This window comes from Drosophila pseudoobscura, chromosome X (genome assembly GCF_009870125.1).
Source record: "Drosophila pseudoobscura strain MV-25-SWS-2005 chromosome X, UCI_Dpse_MV25, whole genome shotgun sequence".
NCBI lineage: Eukaryota > Metazoa > Arthropoda > Insecta > Diptera > Drosophilidae > Drosophila > Drosophila pseudoobscura.
In genome coordinates, this window is record NC_046683.1 from 60,161,410 (window position 1) to 60,180,247 (window position 18,838).

Consider the following 18,838-nt stretch of genomic DNA (forward strand, 5'->3'; position numbering starts at 1 on the left):
ACTTTTTGCAGACTTTCCTGCTTACTTTTACACGAAATTGGAATTTTTAACTGATTTTATTTGTTGGCTAACACGAAACAGTGTAACCGTATAGCATGTGCACCTGGTCACACTCTGCCGCGCGCAAAATACATGACCAAATTTTTTGACATAATATTTTGTCGATCTGAAAACCAGACGAAACAGTAAATATACCGACGGAAAACCATTTCATAAAATCATAATAATATTCTTAATTAACGTAACAAGACAAAAGTCAACTAAATCGTTATTTTAGTTGGTTCGATTTTGTTTCCTCTCTAGGTTACACACCTTGCAAGTAATATCGGATACGCGATATTTGTATTGGTTTTAGTATATTTCAAGACGAGGGGACGATATTTTTATGTTTTCTAGCATATTTTAGTATTTTCCAATATTTTTTAAGACGCGTTATGGACTTACCTCGCTGTGCTAATACACCGATGTATAAATGATGTATAACTGATGTAAATTTTTTTGTTTTAAACCTACTTTATAAGCAATTCAATAAAAAGAAACTGCCTTAAATTAAACAGTCCCTAGAAAATTTATTGATTTCTCGTATAAAAATATTTGGAAAGTACTGAGTGTCTTAGCTAGCTAGTAATATGAAATGGAATTTTAAAATCGTGGAATGTAATTTCCGTTCGCTGCAGTCAACAGTTCTTCTTGGCGGGCTCCTTCATGCAGCATGCCGCGTTTCCTTAGCGTGACCATATTGAGCAAGGCTAATAATACGGCGATAACTTTGTAGAAGGCAACTAGTGTTGCAAATTGTTGGCAGAAATAATGCAACTCTGTGTGGTTTTCAGCCCTCACGCCATGTTGTCGTCGAGCTGTCAAAAATGTTCTTTCCTTCTCTTTCTTTCCGGTTAGCGTCATGGTAAGATTTAACAAAGTTTTTTCCGAGTCGGTTGAAAAATGTAAAATTTATAAAGTGCAAAACTCGCGCGACTAATAAAACATTGCACAAAAGTGAAGTGGCCAGTACGTTGATTTAATTCACGTAAAAACAACCTTCAACGCTGAAATATGGTGCGAAATAAATGCGTTTTACCATTTTCACGTGGTGGCGCACACCAACACAAGCAACGCGCTGGCCAGCATACACTTGCTCGCATATCTCTGCGTACACTTAGAAAATGAATACATTTTCATGTTTAGTTGCGGATAACTTCTAACATAAGGCACTTTGGGCAACGATTTTTTTTTATAATATTCTTTGCTTATTTCTAAACCTATCTACATTTGTTTTTTATTCAATAAAACTAACTTAATAGGAAAAAAAAATCATTAAAAAAAACATAAGACAAATTTGACACCTCAAAAGTCTGCGTACACTCCAACAATTCTGCGTACACGACTAAAATTCTAAGTTGTTAATATTTTGTGGGATCTTCCTATCGTTTTAAAACATCTGCCAGACGTCTAGGCATTGAGTCAACCAAATTCCTGGTGTCCTCGGCAGCTATTTTGCCCCATTCCTCCAGGATAACTTCCTTCAACATGTTTTTAGAGCTTATGGTGTTCTTACGAATCCTGCGATCGAGTAAATCCCATAGATGTTCTATGGGATACAGGTCTGGGGACTAAGGAGGCGATCGAAGCTCATTTTGTACATTGTAAAGCAAACAGAGCTTAACATTGTGGGCAGTATGCGTCGGATCATTGTCCTGTTGGCAGCAAAAGTCGTCTTCAAGCTGTAATTTTTGGACACTCTGCTGAAGGATTTCTTTCAGAATTTGAATATAGGCTTCTCCAAAGTTATATCTGATGAAACTGTCCGACGCACTTGGAAAAAGGTGGGGTATCATGGCCGAGATGCTCGTAGGAAGCCTTATGTATTTGGGGTCAATAGGAAAAAGCGTATGGATTTCGCCAATGAGCACATTTCAAGGTTCCCAGCTTCTGGAAAAGGGTTTTTTTTTTCAGATGAGAGCAAGGGCATAAAAGACAAGAAAATTTTTTGAAGGAAAATCGGGACAGCCATGGACAAAGAACATTTACTACCGACTGTAAAACATGGAAGTGGTGGTGTAGTGGTGTGGGGTTGTATGGAGGCCAATGGTGTTGGAAATCTCATTTTTATAGAATCCACTATGGACCACAAAGCCTATATTCAAATTCTGAAAGAAATCCTTCAGCAGAGTGTCCAAAAATTACAGCTTGAAGACGACTTTTGCTGCCAACAGGACAATGATCCGACGCATACTGCCCACAATGTTAAGCTCTGTTTGCTTTACAATGTACAAAATGAGCTTCGATCGCCTCCTTAGTCCCCAGACCTGTATCCCATAGAACATCTATGGGATTTACTCGATCGCAGGATTCGTAAGAACACCATAAGCTCTAAAAACATGTTGAAGGAAGTTATCCTGGAGGAATGGGGCAAAATAGCTGCCGAGGACACCAGGAATTTGGTTGACTCAATGCCTAGACGTCTGGCAGATGTTTTAAAACGATAGGAAGATCCCACAAAATATTAACAACTTAGAATTTTAGTCGTGTACGCAGAATTGTTGGAGTGTACGCAGACTTTTGAGGTGTCAAATTTGTCTTATGTTTTTTTTAATGATTTTTTTTTCCTATTAAGTTAGTTTTATTGAATAAAAAACAAATGTAGATAGGTTTAGAAATAAGCAAAGAATATTATAAAAAAAAATCGTTGCCCAAAGTGCCTTATGTTAGAAGTTATCCGCAACTAAACATGAAAATGTATTCATTTTCTAAGTGTACGCAGAGATATGCGAGCAAGTGTATACAGAAATAATTTTTTTTTTTTTTTCGAGTGTTTCATATATTTCTCTGATTGCAGCCTTTCGAGAGATTCGTACAAACTGGTCGCATTGCCAAGGCCTCGGCCGGCCCCTTGAAGGGTCGCCTGGTGGCCATTGTCGACGTCATTGACCAAAACAGAGTAAGTGGCGACAGCCCGTGGTGGCAGAAGTCGAGCAGAAGCAGCAACAACAACAACAGGCGCGGCGCCCTTGCCTCTTGCACATGATGATAATTTGTCTTCTTGATAGGAAGTGCCAACTGACACATAAATGAAGCTAGTTTAACCCACTGAAAGCAAGCATGCAAGCGCCGCGACGCGACGCCGATTTTGTTGCTGCCGATGCGTCAACTCCAACCTAAAAACAACACAACTAAGCATGTTCTTCTCTTTTAGGTTTTGGTTGATGGTCCTTTGACCGGTGTTCCACGTCAGGAATACAGATTGAACAATCTGCATCTGACCAAATACCGCATTAAGTTCCCATTCACCGCGCCCACGCGCATTGTGCGCAAGGCCTGGACTGAGAGCGACCTGAAGGCCCAGTGGAAGGTCAGCCCCTGGTCCGTCAAGGCACAAAACATTTGCAAGGTGTGTATATGTAAATGGTTATGGTGGATATTAATTGTATTATCGATTTCTGCACATGATGATAATTGAAAGTTCTTGATAGGAATTGCCGGCTGATACATACATGAAGCTAGCTCTGTTTCTAACTGATCGCAGTCTAAGATAATCAATTCCCCACTCTTGTATCTCTGTGTTGTACTGGTACTAATCTTGTCCATTTTAATCTCTTGCAGCGCTCGCAATTGAACGATTTTGACCGCTTCAAGCTGCGTTATGCCAAGCGCCAGCGCAACAAGCTGCTGACCATTGCCTTCAACACACTGAAGAAGCGCACCAAGTCCGACGGTACTCCACGCATCCTGAAGAAGGATCGCCGTGAGCGTCTGCGTGCCGAGAAGGCCAAGGGTGGCAAGAAGGCAGCGGCCAAGAAGTAAACAATAAATTAACGAAAGTAACTGCTTGATGAACATCCACCACAATGGAGAAAATAAAAGAAAGTGTTATTTTTAGGAAAAACACGCATGTGGCCGAGTTTTCTTTTGCGTTGTTTTGGGGAAGCGGAAGACGCCCGTTCAGTTTGATTTTCAACAATTTTATTTGCTCTCAAGAAACAAAAAGGTCTTAACAGTCCACAGTCCAATTCTTAAAGCCACAGTCTACCAATTAAATTAGCACCGAATGAATGCCTAGGCATTGCCCTTGCAGTAGATCGTCTTCCAGTTGCTGGGATGGTTGTAGCCAAGGAGGATGGGCAGATGTAGGAACAGTGTGATATGCTCGCCTTGTATCGACGTCGAGACCTTGACCCAGTTGCGCAGCCATTCGATCATCTCCTCGTCGCTGAGATTAACTGGATTGAGGCCACGCAAGTAGCAGGAGTACCGCAGCGCATGCATACTTAAATTGTGCACTCCGCCTTCGCGGGTTATGGCCTGGTCCATGTAGTGCACAAGGAAAGCGTGCTCGTGCAGGCGGTGACGCTTAAAGATGCTATTTTGCAGTCCGTGCATATTGACTAGGCTTTTCTAAAACAATACAACAGTGTTTGAATGGTGGATTCTAATGGGTTCATCATCACGGTCTTACAACATGCTTCCGCGACATTCCCAGCAGCGAGTAGGGTCCCTCGACAAAAATATCCTTGACGTCCAGAAGCATCTCCGGCGTTGGATGAGTACCACTTCCCAGCAGGCCCAATATGTTCCTGAACTCTGCGTGTTTGGGGTGTCCAGACAGCGATTTGAGCTTGGCCTGCAGGCAGCGGAAGACAGCTTTGTTGTACTGTAGTCTTTGTTTCATATAGTAATTTTGAAAGTCGGTGCGCTGCTCTGTAGTCCAGAAGTGCGAAGTAAGAAAAACGCGGGGATACCAAAAGCTGTAAAGTAAACCACCTGGCATTATAATCATGTAGCACCCACGCTAATTGGCGAGATCTTACACAAGGGGAAAGAATGCATAGCCAACCATCGGCAGTGAGCAGCCAATTAGGGCCGGTGCAACCTTCATCATGTCCCTCGGCATCATCATGTACAGCTCTAGTTCCTGGCGATTCAGTGCCCTGATCCCTTGCGGCGAGTCATTGGCAATGCGAGATATTTTTAAGAAGCGCTTCATGTCGCTGAAAAAGTCCTTTACGCCATCAAAGAAGACGTGATAGAGCTGCATGGCCTTGGGGAAGTTCTTTTCGAGAACCTTGTCATAGTTCTTCACATAGTTGAAGTAGCGTGTGAATATGTAGTCCTGCATATTATCTCGCATCTGCTCCCGCTTTGACCTGGGCACGTCCTGCTCCTTGGGCTTCTCATGATCAGGCATGTCGCTGGGTGGTAGGGTAGATGCTGTCTTAACCAACTGCTGGCCTTTTGGCGGATCCTTTGGCTTGTTTGCATCCCAGCCCGTCTCGTAGATGACCTTACCAACGCTGGTTATTTCGGCGGCTACATTTCGCTTAATCGTCGGCGGTGGTGCTTCTCCCCCAGTCGATTTTCCAGAATATTTCCGTTCTGGTGGCAGTGTGCAATATGACTTTGGTTTGTTATCGCTGCCGGTAAATGGGATTTTAATGCTGATTGATAATTGGGGTCAGGAGATTGTTCTAACCTGGAATTGGTGCTGGTAATGTATAGCTGTAATAGTCTCTGCCGATCTTGGGGCCAACTCCCAGCCGAAACTTGGGCAAATCGCGCCGCCACACGCAGTGCCAACGCCATTCTGCAAGCACTACCACTACAAACCGCACACACAAGTGCGTCCAATTACGCAACCGGCAACTCCAATGCAGGAGCTCTCCCCCAACAACGTTATTTTGAAGTATATGCAATATAAATTTCACACGAACATAAGGATTAGAGCTACCAAACCATCGATAAGACTACCGATATACTGCACTTCAGCAATCATTTAAAGACCGTCGATAGTTTTGTTATCATTAGCCTATCTGTTTGAAAAGTTGGATGGTAGGATTCTTGAGTTTTTCCATTTAAACCGGATTTAATTCAGTTTGAAGTTGGAAACTGACGGTGAGGGGCATATGATTTCTGTTTATAGCTGTATGACATTAGACTTTGGAAAATGGTCTGCAAGGAGAGAGATGGCACAATAGACATTACATTTTTACATTTGTAGCTATCACTCCAACAACTGAGGCACTATTTGTGAAAAAATATTGTTTTCGAGCCCACCCACCCATCTAGCTAAATGGATTCTGAAAACAGCAACAATGGATAGTCTCAGCCACAGCGCTGTTCCCAGCTCAACTGGCAAGCCTGGACTGGACGCATATATATTTCTCGCTCTCACTGCAAGCTTTTTGTATAAAGCTGTCTCTGTTTTAGCAGATTGCAGTTAGCAAAGTCTAGTGTCATACAGCTATTACCATTTTTGCGCGGACTGATTTACACATATCGATATTACATTTTTAGCCCATTAAGGGCCAACGAATAAATACTCATGAAAATTATGAAACTTGAGGACCTTGAACGCCAAACAGGTGAAAGATATCGGAATAATTATTTTGTTAGGTAGAGAGGAAAGATGGATCTATGATTATCATTGTAGAACGGCATTATTTTTCGGGGTTTAGTTGTCCTAAAAAGAAAATTGTATCAAAATGGTACGAGCCGTTTAGGAAAGGCCCATAGTGGGTTAAGACCGGCAGATGTCGCTGCATCAAATAATACTCGTATGTAGATAGTAGATGTAGTTGCCATGTAGCAAAATGAATTCATTTTTCGAATTTTTGAATTTTCTCGTTAAATATTTTTTTTTGCATATAATAATATATTTATTTATACTTCTTCAACTATAAAAAATAGATAAATATTGTTCGAAAGAAGGATCCAATGAGAATCCAACATACGCGATGATATCAATTGTGTCCCGCTAAAAGGGGTGCCCACCTTTAATGTTCTACCATTCGGCCCCACAGAGCGGGATTTTCTCGCACGGAAAATGGCTCGGAAAATTTTGGTTCGTTTGTTTTCGCTCGTCTGTTGCGTCGGTTGTGGGCTTGTGTCGCACGGAAAACTGCGCGGAAATTTGAGCGCTTGCTTTCGCCTCGTACTAGATGCTGGCTGCAGCAGCAACAACAGCAGCAAGCAGCAGCGTCAGGACAAATTAAGCAAACTGAGGCCCACGCGCCACGGCCACGGCCAAAACCGTAACTAATCAGCCCCAGACGCTCATTTGAGCCATCAATGGCAGCCAATTTTTGGCCATTTTGCGGCATAAACGGAAACGGAAATGTGCGTTGCTTGTTTAGAAGCGTTACAGGAATGCTATGTTGCCTTAAGGGTGCTTGAGCCTTCGGTGAGTGGGGTGCTTGGAAAGAAGAGAAGACCTTCTGTGGGAAATTATAAAACTTAACGCAGCGCGTGTCCAACTTACTTGACTTTCCACTTCTGTGTGGCAGCCAAGCAGCCAAGGGGAATGGCACGTCAGGCAGAAAGAAGACAAGTCTCTAATGCCATCTGTGGGTACATAAGTACATAAGTATATACTCGCTTTCTTTTTATTTATTTTTTGTGTGTGTGTGTGTGTGCGTATGAGTGCTGTTGTATACGCGTGTTTTTTCCGCTTAGCCTTCTGTGGCTCCTTCGGCCGATTTATTTATCTGGGTGCCCCTCACAGGGTATGGGCACGTATAGAGCGATATGTACATATAGCCTGCCAGCCAGCTCGAAAAGCGAGGAGCAGAAGCTTCAGTTACACTATTGACACATGCACAAACACATAACATAGTTAGTTATGTACGAGAGTGTGGCATGGTGCTATGGCTGCCCTGCCACATGTCGCACAACTTTGGGCGTTTGTTTGCTTCCGCTACCGCTGCCCCCCAGGAGCCAAACTCCCACTGCCATAAAAATAGAAATATCCGTAGCTGGAAGCCATAAATACTCCACAGCACTAGCGAGTAAATTTAATTGAAAATACATACGTCAATACCTCTCTCCACTTCTCGACCAGCAGCCAAACTTCTGGCATGAATAAATGACCAAACCCACTTGGGCCCCCGACAACAAGTTCAAGGTGGTGCCGAACTATGCTCCGCATTAAGCCAGCCGGACTGGCTCTCACGCCCCATTCACAGGGGGATTACATACAGCACCGCCGCATCACAATGGCCAATTTATGGAACTTTCTCTGTCAGTGGTAGTCAATTTAAAATAGATTCCGCTTTATTGAATTGCCCGGCAATGGCAATCCGGATAAGACTGGACTTTATGCATAATTCTGTTTAATGCCTTTCCGTGTTGCTGGGTCATGAAAAAACAATTTGTTCGGATTACACTTCACAGTGCAGAATCTTTGCCATCACTTGGGTCACGAATGGAAGAAACTGTTGGAGATTAAGGGCTGGCACAAGCTATAAAATTCGATTTAATGGTTGAGAAATTCTCCTGGGAGCAGGCCATAGATGGGTCTGGTCTACAATAAACTGTCGGATGGCTATAATTCAATTAGTTTCTGTCGGCACCAGTAATTGCGTGGCCCGTTTAACGAACAGCACAAGCCACAGCAATCAATAAGGCCAACACAAATCGACAAATGCCAGGGAGATGGCTAATTGGTCAGTGTCCCGTCAATGTCCCCAGCTTATAAATACCATAAACTAGATCAACGAAAACGATGTCATCAATTAGCATACGTCCTCGGCAGACGTCGAAGCGAGCCCGGGCAGAGGATTCTCTGCGAAGTGAGGAAAAGGAGTGCCTTGCCTTCGGTGTTGTGGCAGCTTCAAAGTTAATCATACGCACCGTTGAACCGGAGCAAATTGTGCTGCATGCTGTAAATGCAGTGCCAGCAGCAGGCTCACACAAACAGAAACACAGAGAAAAGCGATTGCTAAAGGGAAAGGGAAATCCAATACGAGGAAAGCACCCCCCCCTGCCCTCACCGTAAAGCTACAATTTGTTGTCGTCGTCGCGCTTGTTCTCGCAAAGTCGAGAATTGTCTTGGCTCGACCGTGAAATGTGTTGTAACAGGCTTAGGATTATATTCAATTTGTGCCCCAAAAGTGGAACACATGTAAACACAGAAGGCCTGCTGTGATGAAAGGTGTCGGACTTGAGGGGATTTCGTGATGCGGCCTTGGAAGAGGCCAAAAACACACATATGATTCTTAAAGGAGGAAATGGAAATGGAAATGGGGACTGGGGTAGACATCATTTGGGAACTGACAGCTAGAATCATCAATCAGTTGCGTTCAAACGGGAAAACATGCCTCATCAAAAGCCAGGAAGCAACGCATAGGTTGGGCGAAGATCCGACTAAGAGCCAGATTAAAATATTAGCTATTATTTTTGACTTTGTACTGCACATAGTATGGTGGAAAATGGTGGTGGAACCAGAGCCTAAGGTAGGTGTGCACGTCTAGCGCGTCACGGCTTCGACCCATCAAAGAAGTCTCATTCTCCGCCCGAATTCCTTAATGGCAGAACCGAATGCTCACCTCTCGGTGGCGACACGTGGGCGGAAAATGCAAAGCACGCGAAAATGCGTTTAAAAGTGTGCAAAACTTGGGGCGCAACTATTCGAGCCGGTTGCAGAGTGAATGATGAGAGAACTTTGTATGCAAATTCTTGGCGTAGCTTCGTCTCCACCGTGCCACCCAACCACCCGACCGGGTGGACGACCCACTCGGCCGTCCTGCCCCGAGTTGCGGTAAGTGTGAGTGACAGCCTGGCAGACACCTTGTCAATGGCTTGCGGCTACAAATAGCCCCAGCCTCAACCCCGAGTCGGGGCAGGGCAGGACCTCATACCGGAGACGCCACACAGCGCCAGGGTATGCAAAGTAGCAAACAACAGCCGTAGAACAGTGACGACAACAAGCAAGAACAGTGGCAACAGCCAAGCCAAGTGGCAGCAGCGGCAGAGTCTGCTCTTCTGCATACAGCTGACTGACTACACATCTATATTAACGGGTCTCTCTGTGTTTGTGTTTGTGTTTGTGTGTGTGTTGTTGTTAGTGTGGCATGGGGCATGGGCCATGGGGCATGGGGCATGATGGCACAACTTTCACACGATTCCAGCCTTTTGTTTTTTGGGCCTTGACTTCGCCGCGGGCGTTGCTTTAATGAATGTGCAACACTGATGCATTTCTTTGGCGAACTACGGGGCAGAACAAAAACGTGCGGCATACCTTTCGGGGCGACACACAGAACTGTGGAGGCCAGAAGTGGTGGAATTTCCTAGCAAATAGGAAGTGGGAAATGGGAAATGCCATCCAGTCAGGTACAAGTACATGTTTCATTATTTTGGTATTGAAATTCCTTTGAAATTCCAGCGAAAAGACATGCCACTGATCAAAAACAGGCTACCAAAGTGTAAGGGTAATACCCTGCGGCTCTAGCTTCTATGGTAGCTTGGGGAGAGCTATTACAATACAAAATCGATCAGATACCAGATACCAGATACTCTATATACATTTACAGACTATATACACATGCATGTATAATAATATCCGTCATTAGTGCAAACAAAAGATGTCTGCCAAGGCCAAGATGTCACCTGGCGGCTATTGCCAAAAAGAAAGAGCAGAGAAAGCGAAATTGCATTGCATTTACTAGCATCGATGAATACTCCTTGGCTTGTCTTGGACCTACTTACAGGTCTGTGTGTCCGACTTCCTGCTTCGATTGTTGAGGTATTCTCCAAGTAGAATCCAAAGTTGCACAAACTTCTGTGCCATTGCAGGAGTAGTTATGAATTGAGTTATTTATATAAATTTGTTGGCATTAGCTGGAAATAGCTTACCAAGACGAATACATATATGCAAATAGCAAGATAAATTATTCAAAATGCCAATAAAATTGTTACCGGAATTTGGGCCGCAAAATAATGGAATATATATGGACAGCAATTTCCATAGAAACTTTGTGCAATCTGAAATAGTGGCTAATGGAGGGGAAGAAAATTTTTGAAAGCTGCTTGCATAGAGTCAATTAAATCACTTGAAAATCGATTGCAAGCCACACCTGCAGTGGCACTATCCGTGCAATCTGTGGCACACTTTTGTGCGCCAGATATGAAGAGGAGAGCAGACACAGACGGAGACTGCATTGTGGTCTACCCCAGGGATTTAGTTAGTTAATTATGTATGCAGGCTGAAAATGTTGCACAAACAATGAGTGAAAGAGCGAAAGGGGGAAAGGGGTAAAGGAGATTGTGCCGCTGGAAGAGGGTGCACAAATAAAGGCTTAAGAAGTTAAGCCAAACAGCTCAAGTATGTGCCACATAAACCATTGAAGCACCCACTCGCACACAAACACACACACACACACACAGCCCCCGGGCAGGCACCATTCGCTTGGTGCCAAGACAGGGGCAGGAGCATGATGCCAACGATTTGCCGGCTCAATGCACACAAATACAGACACCGCTTAGGGTGTGGCAGGGCCAGGAGATTGCCACCACGCTTAGATGCTTAGGTGCTTAGGTGCTTGGGGTAGTGGTAGTTGAAGTTTACTCAAATGAAGGATTCTTCAGGGTAGCGGAAAATTGAATTAAGTTTTCATTACGCAAATAACCAGCAGAGCACTTGCCATAACCCGTACGCTTCTGCATTATTTATTGCACTTTGCAGAGACGACCCCAAATTAACAATCATCACATAAATATATAATCAACAAGCGTCCACGTTCACGACCAAGGGAAGCAGAGCCGCCGCAGAGGGGGTAGGAGCAGGAGCAGACACAGACTCGGGAGAGGCAGAGGCAGACGCACCAGCTGGCGGAACAGCAGACACAGCCAGGAGGAGCAACAGCAGAAGGAGGCCAGTGCCAGCAGGACACAGAAAAGACTCCTTGGCTGGCAGCCAAGAGCAGCTGGCAGCTGGCAGCAGGCAGCAGGCAGCACACCATGTAAACCTCTCTGGGGCCAGAGGGAGAGACAGTCCATGGTGAAGCGATGTGAAAGCTAAACACTTTGCAATATTAAAGAACAGCCAGCGTCGAACAGACCTGTTGCTCATCTCGAACATCCAGTCCGGGGTCCAACACCGACACCAGGCTCACCATCACAGACACCCAACACCAACCCCAACACCAACAGGCCGAACCCGACCCAGACCCAGACCCGACTACCAGAGGACCAGAACCCGCACAGGTGTCGAGATGGCCGTCCACGTGCTGGACTATGATCACTTTGCCATCAGCGCCATTGTTGTGGGCAGCCTGCAGCTGTTCTTCTTCCTCATCAACTCCATACTGCACATGGACAAGCTGACGGACTTTGCGGGCGGCGTCAACTTCATTATCATCTCGCTGTTGACCTTCTTTCTGGGCCAAATTGATCGGCCTTCAAAGGTAAGTGCGAAAGTGTACTCTTTTCTGTTCTGTTCTGTTATGCTCTGTTCCGTATAAAATTTACGCGCTGCATTTTAAACGTGACCATAAACATGTCACCTCCAGATCTCACTCGCTGGAGGGGTGTGCCGCCCAGAGTGGTTTGGCTTTGGCTTTGGTGGCTCTTGCCGGTCGTTTCAGTTGCTGTTGGCTGACATTGAAAACTGAATTTCGCATACGCACGCAGACACCAGAACATGCAGGAGCACACACACACACACACACACACACACATACAGACACACACAGATACTAGCATCCCCACATACACATCTATTGCCTCAGAAACAAAAGGTTACGCCCAGCAAGGCCCACGCTTCTGCTGTTGTTTCTTTGCTGTTGCTGTTGCTGTCGTTGTTGCAGCTGTGGCATGACCTTGGCATCGTGAGGGTCCTCCATCTGTCTGTCTGTTCGTCTGTCTGTCTGTGGGCCTAAGCGTCTAACTACCTACAGCTTTGTTTTTGGGAGGGAAGATGGGAGTGATGAGACGTGATGGGCGACAGCTTGAACAGCTATTGCTGTATATTGCACAAATTTCATTAAATCACAAGCACCACATAAACAAAGGAAAAATGTAATACAAATTCCAAAGAATGTACCATAAAATGCTTATGGACGTAACTCTTGAGCCAAAGCATTCAGTAGTTCTTGAATTCATTTATACCAAGCCAGGCCAAGCATAACAAGAGATTGAGTGGTTGCATTGAGATATTTCCTTTGAAGGCTGAAAACCACATACCCAAACCACAGGCCAGGCTTATTTGGGAGCGAACTCCTAAGCTAATTGGTTCGGATTGGTGTAGATGTTCGAGATAGTGCCACGCAGCTTTTCGAGCCCCCACTTGAGAGGCACAACGTCCGTCCACTTGGAGCAGGCACCCACGTACAGCTGCATGGCCTTCTGCCTCAACTGTTCCTCTTTAGCGCGCTGGAGGCAAAGGAGATTGCGCTCTCCGTGGGGGCTCACGTTCTGCACGCACTCGGACCAAGGCTTGAGTACATCACGAAAGCGAAGTCTAAAAGCCACTATATCACTACTATCGAGATACATTAAGTAAAAGCAGAGCTGGATAGGTTGGTTCTGGCCCTCCCTTTGACTGCCGCCTGAACGGGCAATTGGTCAGTCAAGCGGATAAGGAGATAAGTATTCCGATATACATACATACGTATGAATAATCATATATTTTTTAAATTACCTTAAAAGCAGAACCAATATGCTTTGCTCGTTGTCGTGGTACACTACTCAGGCACACCCTTTTTAAGGAAAACTTTCCCAGTTAACTACGCAATTTGGTTAAATTCCAATTAAAACTTTAACAATAGCATCAGGTATCGGTTCCCACTTTTGGTCACCCACAAAAGTATCGTTTTACCGAATAAACTTGAGAGTCCCGTCAATTTCAATTTGCTACGTAACCACAACCGCAGTGTAAAGCTTTCGGCCAGCAAAGGGAACACAATACGGCATTGAAACATGAGTCCAGCTACAACCCCATCCCGCAGACTTTCTGCATCCCGTTTCAGGCGCCGTAATGGATTCGACCACGGTCAAACAGAAATGTTCCTTTCCGGACATGAATTATACATTTGTTTGAAATTAATTTTGGTGTTCTCTGTTTCGAATATTGATCGAAAATTAATCATGGCTCTGTCCTGGCTCCATCCAACCGTGTAGACAGAGCTGCCTGGCTGCCTTGCTGCCTTGCTGCCTGAGCGCTCTCTTGTCGCCAGGCGGAAGCGGAAGTGGATGTGCTGCCATTGCTGGTGGCTGTTGTTGCTTGTTTTGTCGCTGTTCCTCAAGCAACAGCCGTTATCTGTGCACCCGTGTGTGTGAGGGCCATCAAAATGTTTTATTGCAGTTGTATGCAGCCTAGAGCGCTGCCACTGCCACACTGCCACTGCCACTGCCACTGCCTTTGCCTCTGGCCCTGGCCCTGCCCCGGCCTGCCTGTCGATGGTTTATCGCTGGGGGGGGGTCGTTTAATAAATCGAGCGATAAAATGACTGAAAGCCTTGGCTGAAAGGCAGCTCAATCAAACTGAAAATAGACAATCGAGTGAGCGAACTGTCTTCGCAAATGACAAACCCATTAAACTATCAACTTGTGGCAGCCACAATAAACTGCACTGAACGAGAGAGAACGAGGGAGAAAGAGATAGATATCCTTGCCCCTGGCCATGGCTATCCCAACGTATACGTGACCTCAGTGAGGGTGGAAGGCGCGTGTGTGTGTCTGTGTGTGTGTGTGCCTTGGCGGCGGTTATGGCCAAGTGGGCGGGGCTGCCGGCTGCACTTTCACTGTCATTGGCAAAGCAATTTAACAATTTTTTTTCCTTGTATGCATTTTTCATGAGCCGTTTGACGGCCCTAACCGTCCCGTGCGAGTGTACATTCCTCCTGCTACCGTATTTCTCTGCTCTGCTTTGCTCATTCCCACTGTATGTGTGTGTGTGTGGCTGTTGCCATCAATGCCGTTTATAAATATGCAAAGTGCTGCTCGCTGGCAAGCTCAACTCGACTCGACTCATTCATTATTGAACCACACACCATAGCCATAGCCATAGCCATAGCCATAGCCATAGCCTTGCCCGAAACCCAGCTCCAATCCATCCTAGAGAGCACTTTTGGCCGCCTCCACTGGCGCGTGCTTTTCTCTCTCCCTCTTTATTTATGCAAAATTCGCATGTGGTGTTTTTTTTAAAATAACACATCCGCCCATCCGCCGAACAACTCCTGCAAACAACACTCGTCTCACACACGAAAAAACCAAATAAAATTCGTGCAAATTACTCGTTGGGCAATGAATACCGCATGAGCAGAGGGTATGGATTGCTTGATACCCTGTAGATGGACGTAGAAATAGAGAATAGAATTCAAGACTAGAGACTGCCATCAGCTACATGCCTAACCACAGAAATCTTTACAATATCGGATGGGGGTTCACTTTTGAAAGACATTAAATATATTATATTAAAGGTAAAGGAAATTCGTATATCCCATTTTTATAAGAGTGCTGAAAATAGTTACGAGAGTGCCCAAACTAGCCTTGAACTCGACTTTTTGCCAGGCTATGCCAGGGGATATGTCTTGATTCCAGCCCAGATATATCTCAATTCTGTTGCTGGATTACCTTTACCATTTAGCCTTGAACTCTAAATTTACCTAGGCTCCATCATCATCATCAGCTCGCAAGCCCCCGGCCAGCCGCTCTGATTCTCACACAGATATACAGCCACAAATTTACGGCATTGCGGGTCTGCCCCAATCTGCCTGCCCATCGATTCACACGCAGGGGTTTAATTTTAAGTGCCTCCCCCTGGGTAGCCAGCCGCTCTGATCCACCATGCCCCTACACATTTCCCTTTCCGCAGGCCTACGACAGCCGCCAGCTGATGGTCACGCTCTTTGTGTGCCTGTGGGGCGCCCGGCTATCCGGATATTTGCTGTATCGCATCATCAAGTTGGGCCGCGACAAGCAGTTCGAGGATACCCGACGCAACGTCATACGCTATGCGGTCTTCTGGACCTTTCAGGTGAGTCTGAGTCCCAATGCACCATCTCCAAGGTAAGGCTGTTCTTGCGGGTGCCATGTGGCGGGCAGGGTTTCGGGGCCGAAGCGGGGCTAGTTGCGTCAGCCACTTTTCAATTTTGCTTTCAATGACAGAACCTTCAACTTGGAATCCCCCGTCCATTCGCTGCCCCCCGAAAATCAATCAAACTGTCACTAATTGACGTGTGCGCAGAGGTTTTTGAATATTTCATATTTCAGCAGTTGTCGACGGGCCTGTGCCAGTGCCTGCGCCAGTGCCAGTCCCCGTCCCCTTCCCCGCCATTCCAGTTGCGTGAAGGAGGATGGAGTGGAGAATGACCTGACTGCAATGGCAAACCCCGCACCACACGCCACCCCACCCAGTTCTAGTCCCAGTTCCAGCAACAATTAAAACAGTTTGTAGCATGGGGCATGGAAAATGACATGACACATGTGGGCGATGCCTGTTAAACGTTGAGGGTGTCGGGGAGCGGGTCGAAGGATCTCAGTGCCTGTGTGCGGGTGACGACTGTCGACTGTCCTTCATTGTGTCTGTCTGTCTGCCTGTCTGAATGTCTGCCTGTCCGTCTGTCCTGTGGCGCTGGCGGTGGCGTGCTGCATGTGGCATGTCCCGCAATCGTTTTGTCTGAATTTATTTTCCATTCCAGCAGAAATCACTTGTTGATGAAAAGTCACTTAGGAGTAGAGCAAGCGCCTACGAGTATATGGGATGTTGTGTAGCGAGAAAAGTGTTTCTTGATTGACAGATAATCGAATGATATATATATACAAGATTGAGGGATCATAGAGTGATCATTATTGCCAATTGAATATTCTATATTCTATCTATTGTTCCCTAGGCCGTTTGGGTGTACATCGTTTCACTGCCAGTGATCATCATCAATTCGCCGCGCCATTCGCAGCCGCATGCACCCAAGACGATGACCACCCTGGACTCCACCGGCACGGGCATGTTCATTGTGGGGCTGCTGGCCGAGACCTATGCGGATCTGCAAAAGTTCTCGTTCCGCCAGGACCCGGCCAATCAGGGAAAATTCTGCAACGATGGTAAGTGGCCAGAAATCCATCCCATGGCTATTCGAATATTCATTTATTATTAATTCAGGGTTGTGGAGTGTTTCTCGTCATCCGAATTATTTTGGGGAGGTCATCATTTGGTGGGGCATCTTTGCCATCTCCCTGAACGTGATCAGCGGCCATGAGTGGGTGGCCATTGCCTCGCCCATCTTTACCACGCTGATCATACTCTTCCTGTCCGGCATTCCGCTGCGCGAACGTAGCGCCGACGAGAAGTACAAAGAGTGAGTAGAGAGGGGGTTGGGAAATTAATTAATCCTCTAATGGGTCCACCCGACTGCTTGCCCTGCCCTGCAGCCAGCTGGAGTACCGCAAGTACAAGGCCTCCACCTCGCCACTGATCCCCGTGCCACCGGCTGTGTACGTGGAGGTGCCCAGTGCCCTGAAGTTCATCCTCTGCTGCGAGTTCCCCATCTACGACTCGATGAGCATCCAGAAGGACCTCAGCCCCTACTCGCTGTCCATCGCCCGCTCCCACTCGCACATTTAGCAGTCAGTGGCCCACTCCAGCAGCACGCAGGCTGGGGTGGGCCAGGTGCACACCCACTCGGTGGCCCACTCGCTCCACAGGGGCCACTGCTACGGCGCCAATGGGGGGGACGCCGAGAGCCACCACAACTGCGGTGGCAGCTGCCGCAATGTGCACGTCAAGTCCAATCCGTACCAGTGCGAGGCGGGCTACGGCCACTATCCGGTGAAGCACACCGACGACGAGGACACGGACGATGGCATTATCTATATGGCCGGGCCCGGATCGGCACCGGGCTGCTCCAAGGCCAAGACGCACTGCATCCACGCGCAGGAGCATCAAAGCCAGAACCAGCACCAGAACCAGAACCAGAACCACACGAAGGCAACGAAATGCAGCTATCTGGCAGAGGAGGAGCTGGCCTCCGACTACGATGAGGATGTGCCGGCGATCGACCTGAGCAAGGCCACAAGCGTGGAGAGCTTCAGCACCCGGGTGCAAACAGAACGCTCTGTGAATGCCGATGGCCAGCCCGTGACCGTGACCACGATTTTGTGATTGCAACTATAGGATTATCATTTGCCCAAGAGATATCCCATTTTTATTACGAGAATATATTGTAAATAGACGGAGCTTTGCATTGTGACGATTGTAGACTCCGTGAAAGTGATTTTGAAAAAAGCATTGCGCCACGAAACGGGTGCCAAAGTACCGGTAAAGGAACAAGGATACCTTCAACCACGCAGCTGTCTAGCACTCTCTAGTCTCTATGCGCTGTAGTTGCTCAAATAACTAATGTGCCTCTTATTATACGAGTATATGCTCTCCGCGTACCCCTAGAATGTTGCACTCTTTCAAAGTTTATGCTACTACTACTACTACTACTACTACTACTACTAGTCTTTGTTGAACTCTTGATAGTCAGGGCCCTGCGGCCCATAGATGATCTCCTGATGGTCTGCTCAAGAGTATACATACATACATATATCTTAGCTGCATATTTTCTTATCGAACCGCAACTCTCGCCCCACCAAAATAAACGAAACTCGAAACCAACCAAAACCAAACTGAAACATATCCCAAGTATATGGCAAAGATGTGAGGCAGAAACAACACGCTAGAATGGGTTCTAAAGCCATTGTTATTTTATATACGAGAATACGAGTATCTACTAGCTAAAGATGTATAAGATAAAGATTTAAAGATATATATATTGTATATTGTATATTGTATGTGGATGTTATCACTATGTGTCTGTGTCTCGCCGGTGTCTCAAATTTCAAGCAGTATTACAAAACAAAACGAAAGAAATTGTACCTAATCGATTATGCTGAGTATGGTTAAAAAATAAACAAAATGCAAGGAACAATGCACACACCTGCGGATTGGATGGTTTTGATGGGTGTACAATCTGTACAGTCTGCAACGGTGCGATCTCATCTGCTCTTTCTGAGACCACTTTCTTTTGTAAAAACACTACACAGATGGTGATTTTTTCGATGATTCAACGCAGGATAGCTGTAGTTCTTA

The 18,838-nt window shown here is 46.0% G+C and overlaps 3 protein-coding genes across 4 annotated transcripts; 2 read left to right on the forward strand and 1 right to left on the reverse strand.

Annotated features, from left to right (window-relative positions):
• Nucleotides 1-770: 770 nt before the first annotated feature.
• RpL14 (ribosomal protein L14) lies at nt 771-3,889 on the forward strand. Of its 2 annotated transcripts, none has more exons than XM_033382782.1 (4): nt 771-904; nt 2,837-2,938; nt 3,194-3,388; nt 3,601-3,889. In XM_033382782.1, the coding sequence occupies exons 1-4, from the start codon at nt 902-904 to the stop codon at nt 3,799-3,801; spliced, it is 501 nt and encodes a 166-aa protein (XP_033238673.1). In that variant the 5' UTR covers nt 771-901; the 3' UTR covers nt 3,802-3,889. The 2 variants fall into 2 exon arrangements, with proteins under 2 accessions (XP_033238673.1, XP_001353112.1); XM_001353076.3 differs by lacking the exon at nt 771-904 and adding an exon at nt 984-1,056.
• Nucleotides 3,890-3,943: 54 nt separating this feature from the next.
• Nucleotides 3,944-5,769, reverse strand: LOC4812732 (LETM1 domain-containing protein 1). The gene is made up of 4 exons (XM_001353075.4): nt 5,468-5,769; nt 4,806-5,408; nt 4,454-4,742; nt 3,944-4,392 (listed from the first exon to the last, which is right to left on the reverse strand). The coding sequence occupies exons 1-4, from the start codon at nt 5,575-5,577 to the stop codon at nt 4,054-4,056; spliced, it is 1,341 nt and encodes a 446-aa protein (XP_001353111.3). The 5' UTR covers nt 5,578-5,769; the 3' UTR covers nt 3,944-4,053.
• A 1,051-nt stretch (nt 5,770-6,820) lies between these two features.
• Nucleotides 6,821-18,693, forward strand: LOC4812731 (uncharacterized). Its single transcript, XM_033382447.1, is given in 6 exon segments — nt 6,821-7,174; nt 11,500-12,173; nt 15,584-15,745; nt 16,602-16,809; nt 16,868-17,063; nt 17,137-18,693. Coding segments are annotated over 5 exon segments (1,488 nt in total). The 5' UTR covers nt 6,821-7,174; nt 11,500-11,981; the 3' UTR covers nt 17,867-18,693.
• The last annotated feature ends 145 nt before the right edge of the window (nt 18,694-18,838 follow it).